The 26,169-nt window shown below is 36.1% G+C and overlaps 1 protein-coding gene across 1 annotated transcript; it reads right to left on the bottom strand.

The window, feature by feature from the left end:
• Positions 1–21,241: 21,241 nt before the first annotated feature.
• LOC131150406 (zinc finger protein CONSTANS-LIKE 4) lies at positions 21,242–23,137 on the bottom strand. The gene is made up of 2 exons (XM_058101112.1): positions 22,258–23,137; positions 21,242–21,834 (listed from the first exon to the last, which is right to left on the bottom strand). The coding sequence occupies exons 1-2, from the start codon at positions 22,981–22,983 to the stop codon at positions 21,478–21,480; spliced, it is 1,083 nt and encodes a 360-aa protein (XP_057957095.1). The 5' UTR covers positions 22,984–23,137; the 3' UTR covers positions 21,242–21,477.
• Between the last annotated feature and the right edge of the window lie 3,032 nt (positions 23,138–26,169).

The following is a 26,169-nucleotide window of genomic DNA, read 5'->3' as shown; positions in this document are numbered from 1 at the left end:
CTTCAAGTCACTTGGGGATCAAGTTATACACTTTTTAAATTCTATAAATAAGCCTCAAATATCATTGAATCAAAGCACCAAGAATTCAAATTCGGAAAAAATTCAAAGTATCTCTCAAATTGCTCTCAAATTCTCAAGGCTCTCTCTTGCTCTCAAGCTCACATATTGTGCACGAATTCAACTGAGTTGTTGCTGATCTTCTTTCACCAGAAGTATGCTACAAATTATAAATCTTTCAATCATTGAAAGAATTAATCGGTAATATACTTCATTGAGCTTCAAGTTAATTTTCATATTGTTATTTACTTTGAAGTATATGATGTTGTAATTGTTGTACTAATCAGCTCTTTGAGAAGCAAAATTTGTATACATATTGTGGTTGTATTTCTTTGTAGGTTGATGATTCCAAGGGTTGTTTGGATCATTGGCAAAGCAATGGGATGTTGCTTAGAGAGGCGGACTCTAGCCTAGTTAAGGAGTGACCGGACGAGGGGATATCGTTTGGAGAATGCGGGCTCTAACCTTACCCAAGGAGTGTTGTAAAGGTATTGTTCCTCCCGTTAAAGGAATAGGTTTAGTAATCCTTTGGTGGTTTACCAAAGGTGAGGACGTAGGCTGGGTATAAGCCGAACCTTGTAAAAATCTCCGTCTCACTCTCTCTTTCCCTATTCTTTATTTTCAGTACATATTTAAATTGCGTGGATGGTTTAAATTTGAAAATCATATAAACTACGAATATTTGGAAATCAAGTAAACCTTAAAGTTTGATTTTGATTTGGGTTGCGGAAGTCGAAAGGGAGTACATTGGTTGAACCATTCTTTACGGAAACCATACGGGAGTACGTTACTTGGCTAAACATCCCAAAGATAAATTAACTTAAGAGTTTGTTTGAGTTCTGAAGTTTGGAAATAGTAAATTGGATTTTATATTGAATATCATATTGAAGAAGAAATTTCATATATCTTGGGCTTTGTTCAAAACTCACATTCACCACAGGGCTAAAAACATCAAAAGCTGAAAGTTACATATATTATATTGATTGTGATTGGATGGTATAAAGATTTGTTTTATATTCCAAGAGTAATAAATCTTGAATGATTTCATCAATCTAATAGTGTTGTAGTGAACTTATATTTGGCAATCAAATTGGTTGTTGGTTTGAGCACTGTGGTTGATTGGCTTGACTAGTTTAATTATTTGTGTGATTGAAGATTGAATGTTTTATTAGTTGTCTTGTTGATTGTTTAAAAGAAACCAAGTTCTTATTTGATTGACAAAATAAATAAACAAGTTAAAGAATTGGTTAAATATTAAAAGAAGTTAAGGAATTTAAAAAGAAATAAGAAGAAAGTTTTAAAAGCCAATTCACCCCTCCCCCCTTCTTAGGAAGTTATTCCTAATTTCATAACACAATTAATTTTCCATTAAATTCATAAAAATTCTGGTTTAATATACATTTTTCTCCTTACCTAGTTTATTGAACTACGCCAATAGGGACTCTAAAAAATACCTGCGGCGCTCACCCGAAACCTAAATCAAAAGTCTTAATTCCATTAAATCAATCCTAAATAAAATACTATTTTAATATTCCCTAGGCCCTTAAATACCAAATAAACAGTTATACCCTCAAATATAACCAATTTACCTAATTTCTCAAATCTCACTCTCGCTTTGAAGTGGGGCCTAGAAAACCCTAATCGGAAATTTACTCCAGCCAAAATAACAACGATCGCGAGTAGGACCCCGTGGTGGTGCCTGATCATCGATTTGACTACAGATTTAAGGAGAAATTGAGAAATTAGAAAAAAAAAAAATGTCTTACCCCAGGAATAGTGTCTACGCCACTCCTATGATAAGTCCGCTCAAGTAAAAATGTTAGTGGCAGAATTAGGAATCCAATGGTACCTTTTGTTTCTCGATCGGCGCTCGTTAGGCCGACGAAATTGAGAAGAGAGAGAGAGAGAGAGAGAGAGAGAGAGAGAGAAGGAGATGGAGAGGCGAAAGAGCTTTTAGAGGCGGCCTCCCTCTGCTCTAGATAAATCTAGAGCTTCCAGTTTTTTTTTTTTTTTTTCTCTTTCCTTTTACTTTACTACAATAATGATATTATATAATATAATATATATATATATATACTAATATATTTATATATATATATATATATATATATATATATAACCACCATTTTATTTAACTAAATTAATTCAATTTAATAATGTTTAACTAATTAATTACTGATAAATAATTTTAATTTAATTTAATTCTTTTTTTACTATTCCCTTTATTTGTTTATTTAACACATTAATTTAATCATGTTTAACTAATTAATTGATTAATAATTTTAATTAATTAATAATATTTTATTTATTTAAATAACTCTTTTTTCCTGGGTTATTACATCTGCACTATCATGGTCCCCTAAGTCAGACTCGAGAACTCATCTGCCTTTGCGTCACGAACGAAAGTTGGAAAGTATCTCTCGAAGAACACCTCCTTAAAGCGGCCCCACGTCATCCCAGGTGAATCGGTTCTCTACTCCTCAAGTAGACTCATAGCCACCCACCACCTCTTAGCTTCTCCTGCCAACAGAAACATAGCATAGAGAACTTTCTACTCGTCGGTGCAATGCAGAACTTTCAGGATCTTTTCTGTCTTTTGCACCTAGTTCTCCGCTACAATCAGGTTGGATTCCCCGGTAAATGTCGAAGGATGCATTCGGGTGAACTTCTCAATGGTGCAACCTGTAGCTATATGTGGACGCTCTCGCCCCCTAACACTTCGCCCGATCTCCCACATAATCTGCCTGGTCAAACCCCGAGGCACGGAAGGTGACCCTTCACTCACAATCCCCTCCGAACTACTATCCCAATTGTTATCTTTGGGCTCCATACTGAAATAGTATAGGAATAAATTAGCATTCCTATATCATAGCACAATTAACACAATCATTGCAGGATAAGCATGTTAAACTCTAGACTCTCAGGCCTAGGTCTGCCCTACTGCACAAACACGAAACCATCAATGGCTTGCCGTGATTTTACTAAATTCGTCATTCCAAGAAAAATACAGAACACCGTTAATGAATCCCTGTCTAGCTACAAGACAACCCTCAACCTACTCTACCCATTTCCTACATCCTATAATCTAGTATGTTCACGTAATTACGCCTAACCAAGTCTACAAGACCTAACAACTTAGTTAGCTCTGATACCAAGTTGTCACGCTCCGAACCTGAAAATGAGCCCAAGGGTGTGATTTAGTAACCTAACTTGTCCCTGTATCATACAATTGTCCATGATACCATACAATGCAAGGGTCCGACCCCATAAGGTTCACATATACCTAATCCACAATCACATATACCATATACGCAGCGAAATAATTCAACTAATGCCTTTTTAGAACCATACCAGAGTCTATACAAAACAGGAGCTAATTCCCTAAAATACATAACACACCCCGGGTGTCTACATAACCTAAAATAACAACCTAGTAAAGGACCAGTAGTTACACGAGTACTTCTACACAGCTAACCAACCACCATGCTCCTGAACCACTAGGACGCTAGTGTCGGCTACTCAAAGGACTTGAAAAACCATTTGTATAATAGGGGTGAGACACCTCTCGATAGGAGAGAAACATGTTATATCAGTGTGTGGACGCATGAGTATTATTTCAAAAGCAAACATAAATTTCACAATACTAGTATTTTCACAAATACAGTTTCAATATACATATGATACAAAAGCAATACAATCTAGTGTCATCACACTCTTCAACCTAAGTCGGACTGTCTAGTGGTATTTCACACCCTTTGGTAAAAATCGGTGCCCCCGGTAACCTAGCATAGCGTAAGCCCCCACAGTGTTAAACCGGTGCAGGTCTAGTGTTCTCACACCCTTCAGTAAAAATCAGCCGATATAGTGGTATTGTGCACTCTTCAGCAAAAGCCAGACATCAAAGCCTGTAATCTTATTCCAACTCGGTTCAATATCTCAGTCTACGGTGTTTTAATCTGGCCCGCTTTGATATATCCCCATCGGTATTATCCCACCACGGCATTTTCACAAAACCTGGAACATTTTGGAACTCACGTCTGTATATCTCATTTGAATAATTCACAGCCTATGGTAGTTAATCGGCACACTTTACTACAAAATACTTCATTCAAATTCACCAAAACACTCCACACTCATTTGGGTAAACAAACAATCATATATTAGGTATTCCAAAAATACAATTTAAATTAATCAAAGGTACGGTCATCTCTATATCACAGTTTATACCAATATAAAGTTTTCCAATAGAAATAGAGATGATACTCAGAACCCTTAATTTTTCCAAAAACAGTAAACTAAAAATCCCATAATTTCACCTAATAAATTTTCCCAAATAAGTAACCAAAACATCCATAGAATCATAAACTATAGATTTACCGATTTAGATTACAAAAACAACTGATATAAACAGAAACTCCTTACCTTTCCCAAAAACTGAAACACGAACTTAATCGGTCCAAAACAACAACACAAGACCCCCAAAAACTAAAAATCGAAGAACCATATTTCAATATATTCACAACTACTACAGATCTATCGAACCAGAAACTAAATCAGACTCTTACCTCAATTTTGGATCAAAAGCCGAAAATCCTCGAAATGAAATTTCGATCCGCTATAAACGTAAAGATTCCCCTCCTGATCCATGTGGTATCATCAAATCGTTGATTCAAGTAACAGGCGGCCTAAAACCCTAGAGAGAGAGAGAGAATTTTAGTTTACTTAGCAATGAAGAAATGAATAGATAATTATAACCCCTTTGACCTGGCCAGACTCGTCGACGATATGGCGTCCTCGTCGACGAGCATAAGAAGGGAGTTCGTTGACGATAGAGTTGCCTCGTTGACAAGCCTGAGATTTTAGAATTTTCCAAAATCCCTTGGCATCCTCTCGTCTATGAACCTCTGAATTTTGTCGCTAAGCTATAGAAGGGACCTCGTCGACGAGAAAAGGAGCCTCGTTGACGAGCCCTAGTAGTTTTCCCTTTTTATATTTCCTTCCTCTTTTCTTATTTATTTAATTCAAAACTCTTGGGTCAGGTTCTTATAGTCATGGCCTCATATTAGTTGAAGTCAATGTCTGCAAAAAGAAAAGGGAAAAGGTAAGGAAACCTAGCACAACAAGAAATATGTGTACATACACCATAAAATCAAGAAAGGTAGAGACTTGGAGAGACGGGACTAAGCCAGCACTGCACAAGGACTCGTTCCTTGAGTAGCTCACCATGTGGGACAATCCCCTGCCGACTACCAACTTATAGGTCTTTAAGAATGGCCTACTCTGATGGGGATAGAGTATGAGCCAAGTACCGCAGCCAGGCTGAAGCAAAGAGAAAGGATTAGATAAAAAATATATATACATACACATAACCCATGCGCGCGCTGAGAAAGTAAAGGATAGAGGAAGGAACAACACCATCAAGAGGAGTAGGCCAGACGAGGGGCCAATGATAGTTTAGCTCCCCAGAGGCAAAAGAGAATCGGAACTTTCACTCGTGAATGGAAGAGCTACCATGAGTAAATAGCTTATACTCAGGAAAGGAATTGAAATAGTACAGTTCCTTCTCTACAGAGTGCATCCTCATCTAAAAGCAGTTCCAAAACAGAGGCACTGTGGGCTGATGACCTCGTTTGGGAGGAGGATGACAAAGGACACCAATGACAAGTAAGAATTGGGGACAAGTTGTGAGGGAGTTATGTTATAAAAATGGAACACGTTGGAGAAGAAAGGATGAAAGGGTAACCTGAGATCTAGATCAAGGAAGTTGGTGTACTGGAAGATCTCATTGGGCCTAGGTTCTAGAGTAGACTCAGAACTGGTAGGTAACATAATGTGAATGTTATCAGGAATAGCGAATAAGCGCTTTACATTACGCGTATCTTCCGGGGAAAGGTAACACCGGGCAGTTCATATGGTAACTGGAGACCTTGATTGAGCCTCTGAAAGCTTCATTAGAATCAAGCTTAAGGCAAAGCACAACAAACAACTTACACCACTTAACGATTTGGATCAACAATGCCTATTCTCTACAGCTTTGCTATAAATACAATCGAAAGAAAGGAAGAACACGAAGAAAAATGTGAAAAACATCAAGAACAAGTGAAGAACAAAGCAAAAATTAACATACAAATGCCAATCAAAAGTACCAAAAAGACACAAATAGAAAAGCGTAAGAAAAGCGTACCTAGCAGAGAACCTCTTAAACGGGACAAGGAATAAATAAACAAATGAATGCCTTTTATAGAGGAAAGCTCGCTCAAATCCTAAGAAAGCGTGCATCCAGAGAAGGCAGGTGAAACACCCGAACCCTTAAACCTGGACCCGGTGCATTATACCTGATCTTATCCCTGATATATCATGATCCATAACATACGCAACGGAAAACATAATCATAATCTCCATATAACATAACACCAGAGTTTACTAATTCTAACTATAATCCACATTAAACCATCCATCACCTGCATTTCTATAAATCTACATAACTCCCAAAACAATTCAGTATTTTCACAATCATTCCTTACTCAATAGCCTTAAAACATAAAGACATAAAACTTAAATATTTACTTTCTACAAAAACATCATTAAAATGTTTATACCGTTTTTCTTATATCTCCCAATAATGCTATAAAAACCTCGAGCTCTCTAAGCTCGATCTCAAAGAAATCTTGTAAAAAAAAAAAGATAAATTCATATTCGGGTGAGACACATCTTAGTAAGGGAAGAAACCATATATTAAAGCAATGTGTGGCCAACATGAGTTTATATATAACATAATATTTAACATTTGCAAATCATTAACATAATTTATAAAATCATTCCCTGAACCTAATCAAACACATGCAAATGTTTAACCCACGAGATTACCTGAGAATAGGGGTGATTACTCATCCATACAAGTAGCAACCCTCTGCTCTGATATTTAGGCAACCCAAAGGTCGCAGCTAAAGCATACCAGGGCACTCACCTTACTCAGTAAGCTCTCAAGTGATAAAATGATCTCATACTCACACAGGTCATACAAAAGTTTATCGGCAAAGGCCCTAAGGATAGGGAAATCTACCCGCCTATACAAGTAGGTTCCCTCTACCCTAGTACGTTATGCGGCTACTGCCACATCTGTAGCTACTAGTGCACTTGCCTTACTTAGCAAGCCCTCAGGCGAAAGGTACGTCTCGCCCAATCATAACATGTTCTACGTACATACATATTTCTAATATCAAAATACATCATTCTTTTCTGTCATTATACATTCATGCACATTCATTCATGTTCATAATTTAACTTTGCATTTCGTTTCACTTTAAATGACTCTTTCCCATTTACATCATTTACCTTTGTCATTTCATTTCATTGTCATTTTATTGCATAACATTTCATTTCATTACTTCGTACTACAGCTGGTCTTTAGCCATCATCAGTTAGTCTACATAGAAACGTGCTAAATCTGCTAACACAGCTTCTTTTAGCTGTCATCAGTTAGTCTACTCAGAAGTGTGCTAGATCTGCTAACATGGCTGTCTTTCAGCTGTCTTACATTTACATGGTTGTATTTAACATACACAAACATCATTGTCCATATCACATTTTATTCATAAGCTTTACTTACTTAACCTGCATCTCATATATTTAACATATATTTGCACAGATTCTCATGCCACACAATTTAACACTAAAATTCATACATTGCCTGTAAAATAAGTCAACCAACATTTAATGTTTAAATACTAAAAATACCTTTCATGTCTTACATAAATATTCTAAAAATATTTTTCCACTTTCATCAGTTTATTTTCACACATACATATCTAATAAACAACCCCAAACTCGAAAAAAATATAATTTAAACAGTTGGCATTTTACCCATACTGAAAATTTACATGTACATATAACATAATTTATTTTTCCATTAAATTCATAAAAATTCTGATTTAATATATATTTTTCCCCTTACCTGGTTTCTTGAACTACGCCAACAGGGATTCCAAAAAATACTTGCGCACTCACCTGGACCTTGAAATTAAATTCCTAGTTCTAATAAATTATTCCTGAATAAAATATTAATTTAATACTTCCTAGGGCCATCATTCCTAAATAAATAATAATATCCTTAAATCTAACCAAATTTTCAATTCCCACTCTCGCTTTGAAGTAGAGCTTAGAAAATCCCAATTGAAAAATTACCTATATCAAAATGACGATGACGACGACTAGGACCCCGTGGTGGTGTTCGTTCGTCAATTTAACTACATATTAAAGGTGAAATTGAGAAAATGAGGAAAAATTACCTTTTCCCAGGAGCAGTACCTAAGTCGTTCCCATGAAAAATCTACTCTAATAGAAATGTCAACAATGGAACCAAGATTCCAACAGCACCTTCCGTTTCCCGATTCGTCGCAAACTCGCCGAGTAATTGAGAGAAGGAGAGAGACGGAGATAGAGCACAGGAAAATTAAAAAAATTTCAAAGAGGGGGGGGGGTTGCGTGCAGCCTCTTCTTTCTTCTTCTTCTTCTTCTTCTTCTTTTACTTTTCTAAACTTTATATATATATATATATATATATATATATATATATTATAATAACTTACTTATAGAGATTATTTTAATTAATTAATTATTTTTTTTTAAATCCAATGTAAAAATATTTAATTTAATAACTAATTATTTAATTATTTAATTTATCTTAATTTAATTTAATTTCTTTATTTTTAATTTTTTTTTCCTTTTTTCCCACATCATTCCTTTTATTTATTTATCTATTATTTTATTTATATTTTCTTTTTCAAATTATTTTAATTTTTTTAAATTTTCGGGTCTTTACAGTAGGAAAGCATTAATTAGTTAGCGTCTCAAAGGAAAAACATAAGTTCCCGTACAAGCACACTACACAAGAAAGATACATATCCTGCCAGACACAGAAGCTAGCAAGACACACACCAATGATGCCCCACGTAAGCATGCATCCCAACTAGAGGGGACACCTAATATGTAGTGACCCGAACAATAATAGTATTTTAATAATAAAGAGGGAGGAAAATAGAAATAGGAACAAAAGGAGGCAATAGACTTCGTCGACAAAGGTCTTCAGGATCTCGTCGACGAGGTCCCATTTCGTCGACGAGAAAATACCGAGCGAAGGTTTTGGGCTGCTCTAAATTTCGTCAACGAAGGGTAAGGTTCGTCGACGAATTTATTGAAGGACTCGTCGATGAGGTGACGTGTCTCGTCGACGAATCTTGCCCTATAAATAGCGCAAACTCGAATTTTTAACCCAGTTTCAGTGCTCTCTCTCTCTCTCTCTCTCTCTCTCTCCTCTCTCTCTCTCTCTCTCTCTCTCTATCTCTCCCTTCTCTCTTCGTTTCTGGTCCTGCCAGTCACCGGATTGACGATCCGAAGCCACCATGACGCTCCTGGCCAAGTTCTCTACAAGTCTGTCAGAGCGGATCATTGGTAAAACAAAGTTGGATTTCATTCCAAATTCAGGGTAAGGCCTTTTAGTCCATTTTTGGCATTCTGACAATTATAGGAAATGATGTAGGCGAAGAAATACTAATTTTTTGTTTTGGAAAACGTTATTTTTAGGATATTATATAGGACGCCCTACGGGTGTGAGGCTAGTACACCATAGGGGCTTTTCAATAGTCAGGTAAGGGAAATATGTTATGCTAGGTAATTTTAAAAATATTATACAGTTTATTAAATTATGAAAATTATGTATTAAAGTATGGTGTGCCTTGAGAATATGAATATAGTACAGAGATATGTTTTATGAATTTCAGTATTATGATTTTATGAATTTCAGTACTATGATTATACGAATTATAGTACCATGATTATATGAATCTCAATACCATGATTATACGAATTTCAGTACTATGATTATGCAGTTATCGGTGTTATGATTATAAAGTTCTCAGTATTATGACGTATGAATTACAGTTACAGTTTATGCAGCATCATGGTTATTACAGTTATTTCAGAATCATGGTAAATCAGATAGTGGTATATAGAGATATATTATATAATATCAAACCCTGTTGGACTATGCAGTTACAGAGCACGATATCGTTGCTACAGATATTATGTTATGTTATGAGTGCAACCACCTATTTAGATAATACGTGGTAGTAAGTCGATCACCTAGGCCCTTGACGTGGACAAGCTCCCCATCAGATATAGGTTGAGGTGGGCAGATCAAATCGATGGAGTATAGTGGTTTACGCTGGTCGGCCAGCCATTGTAGATCCCGCCTATGAGCCGCACAACCCTGTCATGAGGGTTTAAATCATGACATATAGTTATCCACAGGAAAAGTTTTCAGTTACTATTACGTATGTACAGATTTACAAAAACAAGGAACATACTTATATACACTAGAAGTATTTTGAATATTAACCTACAATACTGTTATGTTAAGCAACATGGAAAGGGGTGGTGGATTTTATCACTTGTACTGTATTTACATATTCAGTTATACATGATTATATGAAAACAGATTTTCATAATATTGTAACTCATTTGCCACACACTAATAATAGCATATTTCGTCTTACTGAGCATTGACTCATCCCAGTGTTGAATCATTTTTCAGGTGATCCAGGTAGGCGAGCAGATCAGGCTCGTAGATAGAAGGGCTTCAGTAGTGCCCTGTCAGTGAAGTGAGTATTGTGGAGGATTTTTGTATATCCCATCATAGTTGAGGGTATTTTGGGGAACAGATATATGTGTATATTTTGGGAAACATGTTAGTACTCTAGTATTGTATTGTATATATTTACATATGGTTATGTTTATTTGATTTATGCTTCTTGCTACTTAGGTTTATGGTTGGGTTTACCCCAATATGGTATCAGAGCATGTTAAATGTCATAGTATAAAAAAAAAAAAACCCCAGTTTATTAAGCAAGTCGTTACATAATAGATGTGACCACGAGTCACAAGAAATCTCAAATTCCCTAGGTATGACCCAAGTAACGAGAATTTTTAATTCTCTACAAGCGCAATCGATATAAAATGGGAGGACCTTGAAACTCTACAAAAACGAGCCAACTGATGAGCAAAGCTCGTGAGGTCAGAAGGCTGCCTAACAAATGAGCACAGATTATTAGGTAAAATCGGCCTAACTGACGAGCAAACCTCGTGAGGCCAAAAGGCCACCCAACAAGTGAGCACAGCTCATTAGGTAAAATCGGCCCAACTGGCGAGCAAAGCTTATGAGACCAAAAGGCTGCCCAACAAATGAGCACAACTCATTAGGCAAAATCAGCTCAATTGATGAGCAAAGCTCGTGAGGCCAAAAGAATGCCCATGAAGAGCAGCTCGGCAAGAATGCCCATAAAGAGCAGCTCGGTAATAATGTCCATGAAGAGCAGCTCGGCAATAATTCCCATGAAGAGCAACTCAGCAATAATGCTCGTGAAGTCCAACTCGCCAAGAATGCCCCATGAAGAGCTGCTCGACAAGAATGCCCACGAAGAGCAGCTCGACAAGAATGCCCCATGAAGAGCAGCTCGGCAAAATTTCCACGAAGAGTAGCTTGGCAAAAATGCCCATGAAGAGTATCTCAACAAGAATGCCCCATGAATACAACTCGGCGAGAATGCCTGTAACGACCCCAACCCACCACGTGGGCCCGGAGTGCTACTTTAGTGACGTTTCACTAAAAAACACATTTATGAAAACATTCTTATTTTACACTCACACACACAATTGGCCGAGGATAGGGAAGATTACTCGCACATACAAGTAGCTTTCCTCTACTCTAGTACCATTACTGCTACCAGGACACTCACTTTTCTCAGTAAGCCCTCGAAATTATCTTATTAATTAACCGTATTCACATAAATTTACAAATATGCATATAAGACACTCCCGGTGACAAACACGCCATTTACATCCCCATGGCACGGGTTGTGTGGCCCGAAGGCTGGACTAAGCTTGGGTGATCAGCCCAAACAAAGTCAAAGACAACATCCTCTACAAACACATCTGCAGGCATTCACAGCAGAGCTGCAGGTCCGACGCCCTTACTTCAACCTCACGCAGGCAGTCGGCTGGACCCCCTACACTTCTATCCAGACAGTGTAGATGCACATGGTCTAACTAGCAACGATACCGTGCTCATAATACACTAGTCCCCAGGGTTCCTAAAGCATATCATGCAATTTAGATAATAGAAAATACCATTTAAAACATTAATTCACATATATTCCTTGTTATTCCAAAACCTGGCCCCCGGCAACAAAATACAATCCGGCATATAGCCATCAATTCAAACTCGACCATTGACCATCAAATAATAATCTTGGTCCTTGGCAAATCAAATAATATCCTGTCACTGGCCGTTAATTCAAACACCTGCATTTCATAAACAATTCCAGTATTTTCACAAGCATTTCCAGTATTTCTCAACAATTCCAGTATTTCTTAAACAATTCAGTATTTCAAAATTTCAAATCCAGATATACAATAATCCATACAAATTAAGTCATCTGCCACACAATTTTCCACATTTTAACATATCCATATAAATAAACAAATTTTTCACCATTCATTTTATTCAAAAATACCATATCATATATCCTAGGTTTGTAAAATCCATTTCGAACTGTTGGTTTTCAAAATAGCCTTTAAATTCCCAAATGAATAAATAAATAAATAAATATATTTGTATAAACATAACAATTAAATTGATTCAAAATTTCATAAAATTACCTACTTAACTTAATCCCCTTACCTGATTCCTGAAAAAGCCCGATAACACCTCGGCCTACGCCCCAGGTGTTCAAAAACCCTTGAACCATGAAATTCAAATTTCACCATATTATTCGTCATAATTCCTAAAGTAACTTTCCCTAAAATTTCTTTAATTTTAGAATACCCTAAATAGCCTAATAAAAGCTTAAATTATCAAGTTTACCCCTGATTTAGGATTGGTATCCCAGAACTCCAATTCGAAAACTCGCTCTAGCTAGATTGTAGAGAATCTCCCCACGAGTCTCCTGACAATTTCCGTTCGTTAATAGGACTTATAGTTTAAGAGAAATTGAGGTAAGTTTGAGATTTGGCCTTACCCCAGGAGATATGCTTATGCCGCTCCCATGACAGATCCGCTCCAATAGAAATGTCGGTGGCGGCAAGAAGAGTCCAACCGTATTTTTAGATTTTTGATCGGTCGAATAACGGAGACGAGATGGAGGAGAGTGGGAAAGAGGGGATGAGGAGATGAAGCTGCGCTGCACTGCTTCTATTTCTTCTTCTTCCTAAATGTTTAATTCCTTCCTGAAGCCAGAGGCTTCAGGAAGGTTCTATATATATAATATATTTTATTATAATATTATAATATTATATTATACTATTTAATTAATAATAGTAAATAATTAATTAATTAATTTTTTTTTAAAAAAATAATTTTAATTTTTAAATTTTAATTTTATTTTATTTTTTTAGGATCGCTATAATGCCCATGAAGAGCAGCTCAACAAGAATGCCCGTGAAGAGCAGCTTGGCATGAATTCCCCATGAAGTGTAGCTTGACAAGAATGCCCATGAAGAGCAGCTTGGCATGAATGCCCCATGAAGAGTAGCTCGGCAAGAATGCCCATGAAGAGCAGCTTGGCATGAATGCCCCATGAAGAGTAGCTCGGCAAGAATGCCCCATGAAGAGTAGCTTGGCAAGAATGCCCCATGAAGAACAGTTTGGCAAGAATGCCCCATGAAGAGTAGCTCTCGACAGAATTCCCATGAAGAGCAACTCGGCATAATTCCCATGAAGAGCAGCTTAGTAGCTCGGCAAGAATTCCAAATGATGAGCAGCTCGGCAGCTCTGCAGAATTCCCATAAAGAGCAGCTCGGCAACTCGATAGAATTCCCACGAAGAGCAGCTCGGTAAGAATGCCCTAAGAAGAGTAGTTTGGAAACTCGGCAAGAATTCCAAATGAAGAGCAGCTCGACATAATTCCCATAAAGAGCAGCTCGGTAAGAATGCCCCATGAAGAGCAGCTCAGTAGTTGGCCAGAATTCCCACGAAGAGTAATTTGGCAGCTCGGCAGCTTAGCAAGAATTCAAAATGAAGAGCGGCTCGGCAGCTCAGTAAGAATTCCCATAATGAGCAGCTCGACCGCTCGGCAAGAATGCCCTCACGAAAAGGATAGCTCGGCACACTTATATTGCAACGAGCTGCTCAGCATTATCAACTTGGGCTAGCCGACCCTCGTGACATTGGCTCAGCAAATCCGAGCTGGCCCCTAGATCGAGTCGGCAAAGCCGAACGGGCTCCGTTATCGGCTCAAACCAGCCATACCCTATGACATCGGCTCGGTAAAATCGAATTAGCCCCTAAACCGACTCAGTAAAGCTGAACGGGTTCCTCTATTGGCTTAGACCAGCCGACCTCCTTACATAGTGCTAAAAAAAAAAAAAAAAAGAAGAAGAAGAAGAAAAGGGGAAGAGATAGGGCAACTTTCAAAATTTCAAGAACAAGTTCCGAAAATTCGAACTAGGGGGGCAACTGATATGTCCTAAATATATCAGCACCAAAGTAAAAGGAGGCCAAAACTCAGCTTTGATGAGGACAGTCATTGCCCAAGTCAAATGCTCTAACAAGAGCATTTAGCTCCAATCCAATAATGACTGGAGAGATCCACGCTAGTGCAATAATAGTTGGAGTGATCCATGCCAGATGTCATAACGGAGGGTCACCCCAAGAGTCAAACCTCGCCACTATAAAAGGAGGTAACGTAGAGAATCAAAGGTATCTCATTTAAAACCATACTTTACTAGTGCTTCATACCTCTCACACTCAATCCCTGACTTAGGCATCAAAAAGATCCCTTGGAGTACACCCCTGGTCCTTTAAGTCAATCTTCTTTTCATCCTTTTCAGGTGATCGAGATTGGAAAGTTAGTTGGAGGTCATTGACATTTTTATTCAACAACACTTGTTAACACCAAAAATCAAACCACAAACACCTACCTAGAACACAAATCTGTTAATGTTAAACGTCAAACCTAATCCATGTGTTAATATAACATTGTGATCACTTGTAACTACAAAAAATAAATAAATAAAATAAAATAAAATAAAGAGCTTAGAATACTCCTTTTGGCTTGCCAGAGCCTTTTATGACACTCAAGCCAGTATAAGGATAGTGTATTAGTCATGTAATCATAGTATTTTGAAAGTGTTATAGTATTGTGTCCTTACCTTAACAGAGACCCCTTTTTCATAGTTAAGCCTCTCCCATATTTAATCTCCTGCACCTTTAATTTTAAGGACCTTATAAGACTTTAATTCTAACAATTTGTTGACATTTTAAGTTTGATCCTTGTTTGGATGCTGACAAAGCACAAGTATCTTATGTGTGCATTTAGTATGTGAACAGGTCTACATGTCTGCACGGATATAAGATACAGGAGAAATGGAAGCCAAGACAAATCTTCAAGCCTACATATAACTTGGCGCATTCCATGAAGAGAAGAGCAAAAGAAGAAGACATTTATTTTTTATTGTATTACATTTAATTTTTATCATTTGGTCTGTAATAATGCATACATATTGCATGATATGTTGAATACTCAGAAAGGCCATAGACAGACAATAGGGACCGAACGTATCTTAGGGTACCCTTCGGTCGACCAACGCCAGGTATTTTTGCCTTAAATAGACCTTAGGTTCCCACACATTATGCTCAAAGTTTCCAATATCACCCTTCATATCAGGGGTTTATTTTTGGCTAAATGGAATTAATTGAAAATGCTGAGTGTGTTCGGGCGACTGAATCCATTGCGTTTAAAAAGCTTCAGGCGACCGAACCCTAGACAGGTCAAAAGTTTGACTTGGTTCGGGCGACCAAACCAAATTGAACTAATCTCCCTCAAGGGACCGAACCTCTGTCAGTGTACTTTTCACTTTCCCCGGGCGCCCGAACTCCGTGTTCAAAATGGCCTTGGGCGACCAAACTTTGCACCGGGCACCCAAACCACGCACCAAAACTTTCTGACTTTGGTTCAGCAAACCGAACCTAGACTCGAGCGACCGAACTCTTTAAAATGACTTTTTTGACTAGGTCTCTTTGGGCGACCGAACCTTGGGTCGGGCACCTGAATCGCGCGGATTAAATTATTTTTACTAAGGTTATTTTTAATAAAACATCATTAATCTTTTTCTAAAATGACCTCCGTGTCCCAACGGTCATAATTTTCAGAAAATCTATAAATACCCCCTCATTTGCTTTGATTAGAAACTTTGATTAACATAAATTTTCTCTTTAATCCTTGGTTAATCAAAGTTCCCCCAAAATATATTTTATTGTTTAAATCACTCTTTTGGGGTAAAATATTTTTATACAATTCTCTCCTACTCTCTTTCATGCATTTTATTTCAAAAACATCTTTAAGGAGAGTATTTTATTTAGGGCTTTTTATTTGCACATATTCTCATCAGGTATCAAATCTTTGAAAAACATTTTTGAAAATATTGCTTAGGGTTTCTCCTGGTCATTTCTTCAATAAATATTTTTGGGAGAAAAATTATTTTTTGCACAAATTGTTTTGAGCTTAAAACCCCTAGTTTCTCCAAATATTATTTATTTGCAAAATATTTATAGGAGAACATAATACTCATATTTTCACACATTCTATTTATGCACTGATTATTTAGATCAGCACCCTTACTCTACCAAACATTATTGCATATCATATTAGAGTGCATTTATTTGAACTTAAACGTATACATCTCTGCTTGTATTTCAAAAGCATTATTCATGTACAAAAATGCTTTTTATGTAACGGTTGGGTTCATCCCGTTAATTGAACTGGAGAGTCTCAGCCCCACAAGTGAGACCGGTTCAGTTTAGCCCGGAATTGAACTAGGGAGTCTTAGCCTCGCAAGTGAGACTAGTTTGTCTCAGCCTAGTAATTGAGTTGGGGTTTTCCTCGCCCCGTAAGGAGAGGATGTAAAAGGCTTTTGTTCTGCCCGATTAAGTGAGCAGATATAGTGGAATCTTTGGGGGTAAGCCCAAGGCGGGGATGTAGGCTGGTTTGGCCGAACCTCGATAACAAATCTAGTGTCACTCTTTCTATCTTATTTAAATTCCTGCACTTTAATTTCAGCATGTGTATGAATGTTTATTTAATGTTGAAATTATTCTCATGCACACATTTGATTTAAATAAGATACTGCACACATTTGATTTAAATAAGATACTGCACACATCTATGTCTGCTTTTATTGTTAAACTCGTTTTACATACACGTATATATATGTTGAACGGGATATGAACTGTGGTGAATCGGCGAAGTGTTTTAAATTACCTGAAAAGTTTTAAATGTCCAATTCACCCTCCTCCCCTTATTGGGATCACACCAATTATAACACAATTACACCTATTCATTTCTTACATAATTTTCTTAGCTTCATAGCTTCCCTCCATATCTTTCTACACCTCTTCCCTTAATGGAAAAATGATTCTTGCCTTACTTTGATCAAATACATTGTTTTGTCCCTATCTGTGTGTGTAGTAATCCTCGGAGTTATATATATGCCCCAAATAGTAGTTAGCGACTTCTTATGTCTAGCTCTTGAAACACATTAAGAGACTATTTATTTTTCGACATATTTTAATATTTTTGAGAATGTGATATTTCATTGTTCCACATTTGGTTTGCTACCGGAATCTAACATTATGGTAATTAATTGTACTTTCAATTCCTTCATAACAAACAATTTCAAAAAAAAAAAAAAAAAACAGGGAATAATAAATCACATCCCTATTCAATTTGAAAAAAAAAAAAAAAAAAGAATACAAAGGGACCGGCTAGAACCCATGAACCTATTTCCAGGCACGATGTGTCCTCACCACCATGCCAACCTGAGTTCTTAGTCGAGCAATGGGGTTAATATATTTATACAAATACGAAATATATTATTAGTATATAAACTATATATTATTAGTATATCATAGTTCATATTAATATGATAATACAATAATAATCTTCAAGAATATCTTTAAACATATATATGAAAAGTCATATAAAATTTATTAGATTTTTATCAGCAATTTTTTTCGCTTTAATTAGATAATAGGTGACTTCTTTACAATAATATTCATGGGATTAGTAATGATGTTATTTTTTAAAATATAGATAAATAAATACATATAAATAAAAAAATATATTATAATATCATATTGATGCCACCGGTTCAACCACTGGTTTGATCTACCGGTTGGACTAATCCAATGACTTCACCAAGTTGATCATCGGTCCGATTTTTTATAAACCATCGCTCTTGTACTTTTAATTAAAATATATTTTAATCCCTATACTTTTAATTTGTATAGTTAAGAACTTGTACTCATTAATTTTATTCAATGTTGTCTAATCCAATCTAATAGTTATGAATTGAGAGTTGAAATTAATAGAAAGTTCTTCCACCTTTGAGATTAGTCAGCTCATTTGGGGTATGAGTATTAATAGTCATGAAAAAATATATTATTTTTAATTATTTTATACTAATGATACGCTTGAAGTTATAATTGCTTCGTCACAAAATAAAACTTCTTGAAATTTTGTATTAGTTCTTTTCATTTTTTGTACTAATATAGTTAAACTTAAAGTAATTATGACTTCAAGTGTATAATTAGTATAAAATAATTGAAAAATAATATTTTTTTCATAACTAATAATATATGGGTCCCAAATGAGCCGAGTAATCTCCAAGGATGAAAGGACATTCTATTAATTTAAGAGCTCTTAATTCATAATCATTAAATTAGAATAGATTATGACTTTAATTGAATAAAATTAATAAGTACAGGTCCTTAATTGTATAAAATATAAGTGTAGAGACTATATAAAATTTAACTAAAAGTGTAAAGACTAACTTATTATGTTCCTCCTATTTTTAAAACTCATTTCTCCCATTTATAAAACAAAATTTAAAAATCCCAACATGAATAAATTTTAGTAAAAATTTTTTTTTTTAATTGGATCCCAACTCGATCAACAACTCCCCATCACTTTCTTTCTTAATTATTTTATATTATAAAATTTATTTAAATTATTAGTTCCTAATTTATTTATCTTTGGCTTATATTTATTTCTACTAAAACTATAAAATTAATTTTATTTTATATTATTCAATATATATACACCATGTTACATTTTTGGATCTTTTACAAGTAAATAGTGACAAAGTGTTGACCTATCTAGGTTTCATCCCATTTTAATAATAACAAATCAATGCATCTAATTGTGCTACTAAGTGTGTTTACAGGAATTAAGGTATTAAGCACAATAACAAGATGCAAATTGGAAAGCCATGAAGCATACAAGATGATGTTATTTGACTATGAAGGTGGAATTTATAAAGACCAATCTTAAAGATTATGACTATGATTATAGAGCTCATGAAGTCCAAACTTGAATAATTAAAAGAATTTATTTCATGTTGGGCTTATGTGAGTACACTATCATTGATGATGTGAAAAAGCTCATAGGTAAACTTAGTTGGACCCTAGGTACTATATAATCTAATGAAACTTATTTTATAAATGTGCAAAAATTATTTCATAGTGTTAAAATCATTTTTAGAATGAAAAACTAAGGGTTTTGAGGTTTAGGAAGTTCAAGTGACTAAAGTAGAGCATTTGGTCGATCGAATTACCATTAGAAGTGCACAATATGGATTCCAAGTAGGTCGGGCGAGCGATTGAGCCATAAAGGTCAGGCGACCGAGTTGCTATTTACTTTTAGAAATTCCAGTTCTAGAAACTCGGGCAACCAAGCGCAAAGTTTGGGTGACCGAACTCATAATTTAGGTGACCAAATCCAGAAGTCGATCAATCGTAAATCGCTACTGACTTTTGTGATTTTCATCTCTAGGGAATTCGGGCGACCGAGTCGGTAGGATTCAAACCGCAATGACTCAAAAACGGTTGTTTTGAAAGCAATAAATTATTTTTTAAAGTCCAACTGTCATAAAACAACTAGTTCATTATCTTGCCTATAAATACAAGTTTCAAAACTTGTTTTAAGAGAGGAGAAAAGATTGGATTTGATTTGTATTATTAATCCAAGTTTTTTATCTTGGTTGAAAATCATTTTCAAGCACTTTGCAAATTCTTTGTTCATCTTTCAAGTGCTCGCCTTCTAGTTACTCCTTGAACTTCATTTCATAATCATATTAAGAGTGTATTAGTATAATATTTTTAGTGTACTTATCCGCTCAAGTTTGGAGCATTCTTTGCACATCAATTTCTATTGATTTCATATTGTAAAGGTATCTCCGCCTATTGAAGGAGTGAGACATCGCCTATTGAAGGAGCAAAACATCTCCGCCTATTGAAAGAAAGATGCGACTCTGCCTAATGAAGGAGAGAAACATCTCTGCAGAGACAGGCAACTCTGCCTAAGTAAAGGTGTGAGGCATCTACGCCTAGTGAAGGAGAGATGCAACTCCACCTATTGAAGAATGGATTGTAAAGACATCTCTGTCTACCGAAAGAGAGAGATTTCTCCGCTTATTGAAAGAGTACATAGTAGAATCCTCAAGTGAGTTACTTGAGGCAGGGATGTAGGCAAGGATTGCCAAACCTTGTAAAAACATAGGTTTTATTCTCTCTTCCCTATTTCTTTAATTTGAGCACATTTATATTTGTTCATATTTGTTGTGAATATTGATTACATTTGTGTAGTTATATCACTTACTTGAAATCATAGCAAATATCGTTTAAGTACTTGCATACATTTTTAAATATCCAATTCACTCTCTCTCTTGGAATTACGCTTAAACTCACACAAAGCTCTTTTAAATTATTTTTAAAAAAATAAAATTTATTTTTCACAACCCATAAGCGCCAAAATTGAGTGCAATTCTTGATTTCTTCTATTCTACTACAAAATTTTACTTTGCATTCAAGTAATTTCTTAGAAGTCATATTCAATGATAAATAAATGAATACAAGTGGACAAGTAATTAATTTGTTAAGAGTTAATCCCATGATGGTCCAAGAGCAATGAGTTGTCAATCATAGATGAGCATGAAGATAAAATAATCGTAAAATTGTTTGAGGAATATGTTATATGAAGCAAAACATGACTACTCCTCTTACAAAATTTCAATACATGGAAGTCTTGAATAGGTTAGTAAATGAAGAGGTAAATCACAAGTGGATCAAGTAATATAGCTAAAAATAATTGCATTGGAGGGGGTGGCTTTAATCCCATTCCAAGAAAAGCTCATTACTCACTACAACATAACATTTGTAATACACATCCATCGACCATCCTATACAAATTACAAAAGCATAAGGGCATGAGTCCATAAATACGAAGATAAAATAACACAAAATTTGAAAAAAAAACAAAAATAAAAATAAAACTAAAAACCAGAATCTAAGTTCTTGGCAGTTGCAATGATTTAGAAGGACGGAACGACGCCGTATCCAGCATCGGTCACGAGAGCAGCCGGAGAAAGGTACATGGGATCCACGTCCACTTGGATCTCGGATCTCTTGGCGAACCGGCCTTTGATCCGGGGCCTCGTCTCGGCGTAGGCTTTTCGGGACGCGTATCGGATCGTTTTCTCAAATTTCCGGTTCTTCCTTTTTTCCCTGTACCGCAGCACCCTCGCCTCCCGATCCATTCCGGAAACCTGAGCCGGCTGATTCGCGGATGACTCGGATAGATTGCTGACTTGTCTACCAAAGGGGTTCGATATATCGGCCAGCGCATTGCCATCTGGCACCACCCCTACGTCCAGAGATGACGAAGATACCTGCACTCCCCCGCAGACAATGAATTCTTCTGTTAAAAGTTTATTCTATTTTTATCTATTATTTAAAATATATCATACAAAAGAATCGCATCTAATCTTATTGTTATAAAAAAAATAAAAATAAATAATAATAATAATATATTAAAAATATAATTCAAATTTTCCTATATAAAATAGATAGAACAATTTTTTTTTTTTAACTATTCGTAACAAAGAATAAAAATATTTTTAAATAAAAGCAATAAACTATTAAGCTGCATGATTTTGTTATAAATTAGTTTCAGTTATTATTTTTCAAACATTAGGGAATATTAACATAATTATACCAAACCCTTGGCATGTGAGAGGTCAATATAATTTATGTAAAAAAGAAAACAATTTTTAAATGAGAATAAATTAACTAAACAAGGGATTTGAATTTACGCTCTGGCTCAGAGACTGCGCGGTATAGCTGTAACCAAGCGGCTTCGAATTCGTTCCCCCAAAATCAAATTCAAAACAATTCTCTGCCCTCCCTCCGTTCACCATCACAGAATTTGTGGTCCGATCTTCGTTCTTGCTCTGCTCCGGCACCACTCTGTCCGCACCTCCGCTGTCCTGCACCTGATATTTCGGGTCCATCGACCCGTATTCCAGGTCCAGATACGGATCCATGTCAAACGCGAACTGCTCCGAGTTCAGATCCGGGCTGTCCCCGGGCTTCAGGTCCGGCAAGATCCACGCGGCCGCCTCCGCCTCGTCGGCATCGAGGTCCGAGTAGGGATCGCCGATCAGACCGGCGCCTCCAGCGGGGGGCTTGGCGGCGACGGCGGGGTCGAAGAAGGGCGTGACGGGGACGCGCTCGTGGCGGCGGGCGAGAGGGTTCGCGGAGTGGATCTCGCGGTCGCAGGTGGCGCAGAGGGCGGCGGCGTCGGCCTTGCAGGTGACGACGGCGGGCGCGTGTTCGCAGACCTCGCAGAGCCACACGCGCGCGTGACGGCAGGCGAGCCTGTTGGCCGCGTGGACCTTGGAGTCGCACATGCCACAGAGGAACGCCGAGTCGGCTCGGCAGAACATACTCGCCGTCGCCGATTTGCAGGAGTCGCAGAGCTTCCCGACCATACCCCAACTCCCCGTCAAACACTTTGCCTTCGCTTCTTCTCCACTCATCCCTCTCTCTTTAAGAATCTCTCTGTTCAGTGTTGACTCTCTCTCTCTCTCTCTAGTGTTTTTACCTCCTGTTGCATGCTAATGGGCGTGGATTTGAGGCAAGGGTTATCGGGTGGGGAAGGGGAGATCTAGGAATGACCAGTGAGGAGGTTACACGTGGAGGATTCTTAGCCAAATGAAGGGATTTTGGTAGCTTGACGCACGTGATGCCCGCATGGTGGGGCTATTGTGTCACGTGGGATCGGCGTGACTGACATGTCTGGGTCTTTGCTTGGATAAGGAATCATCATGAAATGAAAGAAAGTAAACAGAGGGGGGATGTCAAATAATGGAGAGTGGGCTCCCCAAACACTGCTGTCCTTGTTGCGCTGAAAAAAAATATTTTAAAAATAAAAAATAAGAAATTAGACAACACGTAAAACATGGTTGATTGGCTTAATTAGGGCGGCGGAGTATTTAAATTAAATTTAATGCGCTAAACTGAACAGAAACCAAAAAGTAAACTAATTTTTAAATTAAAGAAAGTCAAATTAAAGATAATAAATAATAAATAATAAATAAAATAAGTTAAGAAAAGGGCTTTAAGGTAAAAGAGAACTTTTTTTCCTAGCTACTCCCTATAGTTCTAGAATATTTTGCAATCAAAAACTAATTTTTTTTTTTTCAAATTTAAAGCAACTTGATTAAATAAATAAATAATAATTTTAAAAATAGGGGTGGACCGGTCAACCATGGATGGGTGCTTGGTCAGGTGCGAACCGCTAAGCTGTGCGTCTCCAGCAGCTTGATGGAGAGACGCCAAAAACCTAAAGTATCTCCAAGGCCTCCTCTAGCCTCCCTAGATGGTGAAAAATGGCGCCATTACCAACTCCTTAGGCGTGACTACTACTCTTTTTTCACCTTCAAAATGCCCAAAAACCCCCACAAAATTAAGTTTATTAGTAACATCATCGAAGCATAATTCAGGTTTAACCAAATTAATTAATCGAGTTTGGTCAATTCAACTCTAGATTTGGATAATTTCGAGTATTTGATTCTTAATTCAGGTATGGAGAATCTTTTATTCGGTTAATCGAATTATCTTAATTACTAATTAATTAATAATTAAATATAAATTAGTAATATTAATATATATGCTATATGTTAAATTTTAAATGTTTAATCTTAAAATAAACCTTTTTATCAATAAACCCTTTTATTCATTAAGCTGGAATTGATAAACTAGAAAAAAAAAATTTAATTAATTTAATTAATTAATCGAATTTGACTGAATCGACCGTTTGCATACCCCTATAATGATCAACCGTCATTGGTAATAATGATGAGAACGTGGTTCTAGGCTTTCAACAATCCTTCTAACCTAACTTTTTACATGTTATGAACTGACTTCAACTCGCACGTTTCCTACCTTTTTAACTTTCCATGCAGGTAAAAAAGTAATTTTTTTAAATCTCGGCCAACCATGGCCCACAGCCACCTCTCTATTCCTTTTATCTCCCCTTAAATCATTCAAGATGTTCTTTTTCTACCTAAATATGACTTTACAGCAAATAAACAAGTGCATGCAATATAAATCCAATCTTTTCATGATGACAAGACCAAAATCAAATTTTGAAGAGCCTTTACCCTTATGCATGCATGCATTTATTCTCTTGGCATCTATTTTCTATTTTTAGTAAAACTCGTTGTACATCAAAAACAGCTAGATAAACGTGTATTAGGTATTGTCCAATTTTACAAAATCTAAATTCATTTTATACTATTATCATATAAATTAACAAAAACTTATTCATATAATCAATCCCATCTAGTGGGACTTAAGACTTGACTTTATTATTATTTAACTTTATTTTATACATACTTTAAACTATATAAGCACACATAGACAGATACAAAATATTCACATACCCATCCAAAAAACCTATTTATTCTACAAACTAAGATTCCAATTACTACAAAACTAAACATATTACCAATTACAACAAAGTAGTCTAATGAATCCATATGTTATCTACATGGAAGAATTGTCACACGAATGAGGCTCCTAGCTCAATCACAGACACTAAAAATGACTTTGTGGCAGTCGGTAGCTTTTTCGAAGAATCCTGCACCCATGGGCATACAGCCTAGTAGGTCGTCCCTTTCCGTTAGAGCTTCATGGGTATTGCTCCGTTCCCCAATCGGATGATTGGATGTGAGCTATACTCCCACGCTCGCTAAATAGAAACATTAAACTAAAAGTCCATGAGCCAATGTGTATCAATTTTTTAAATTACCATACCATTCCACTTTACTACCATTTTCACTCTACGTACATCAAAACCTTAATGAAATGCATGTTGATAATACAAAAAAATGTTTTCTTTACTCATGTATAAATTAATGTCCTTTAAAATGCAAACAAACCTTTAGGCCCTGTTTGGAACTCAGAAAATACTAAGGAAAATATTAAGGAACCCGCATTTTCATGTTTGGTTATCAAGAAAAGTGAAAAAGAAAATAAAAAATATACTAAATTTTTAAACAAAAACTTAACTTTACACATAATTGATATTTAGTTTTTAATAATTTTTAGTTATAGAAAAACAAACTTTCATTTTTGATAGTATTTTATATAGAAGGAAAATATAAGTGAAAATAAAATTTCTCATTATTTCTCTTTCCTTTTTTATTTTTTTTTTTCCAAACAAAACTCTTAATTTAAACAACCCTTAAACTTCTGAGAAAAAATGTTTATAGTCATTTTACAACAAAACATTTGAAGTTTTTACTCATCAAATCATAAAAATAGTAATGTTGATGAGAAAAGAAAAATATGAAACATGAGATCTAGAAATGACTGCTTCCTCTTTGTAACATGTTTCAATGGTAGTCCCAATATACAACTTAAGACTACTAAAAACAAATTTATTGGGCTAAGCACATACTAAATAAAAGGGCCAAGAGTCAAGACCAAATCTTGTGTGCTCTCCCATAGCATCTATTTTATTTAACAAGTGGAGAGAAGGCAGAGAGCATCTTAAATCACCACTTCATCTGCCTCCATTATAATATCACCTTCACCCACTTCTTAGTATGCCAGTCAACAACTGAAAAATAAAATGAAGCACATTAGTTCTTTTAATGGAAAAAAAATAGCAGAAAGTTGAAAATAAAAGAACTTACAGTCTAATTAATTTTTCTCAA

The sequence above is a fragment of the Malania oleifera genome, chromosome 3 (genome assembly GCF_029873635.1).
Source record: "Malania oleifera isolate guangnan ecotype guangnan chromosome 3, ASM2987363v1, whole genome shotgun sequence".
NCBI classification, from domain to species: domain Eukaryota; kingdom Viridiplantae; phylum Streptophyta; class Magnoliopsida; order Santalales; family Ximeniaceae; genus Malania; species Malania oleifera.
This window is presented reverse-complemented; position numbering and strand designations above follow the sequence as displayed.

What these genes read in the sequence shown, in the direction of transcription:
- LOC131150406 (XM_058101112.1), bottom strand. Translation starts at nt 22,983, where the DNA reads ATGAGTGGAGAAGAAGCGAAGGCAAAGTGTTTGACGGGGAGTTGGGGT. An exon ending in CGCAGTCTCTGAGCCAGAGC is followed by an intron (nt 21,835 to 22,257) that starts GTAAATTCAAAT and finishes GGGGGAGTGCAG; the next exon opens with GTATCTTCGTCATCTCTGGA.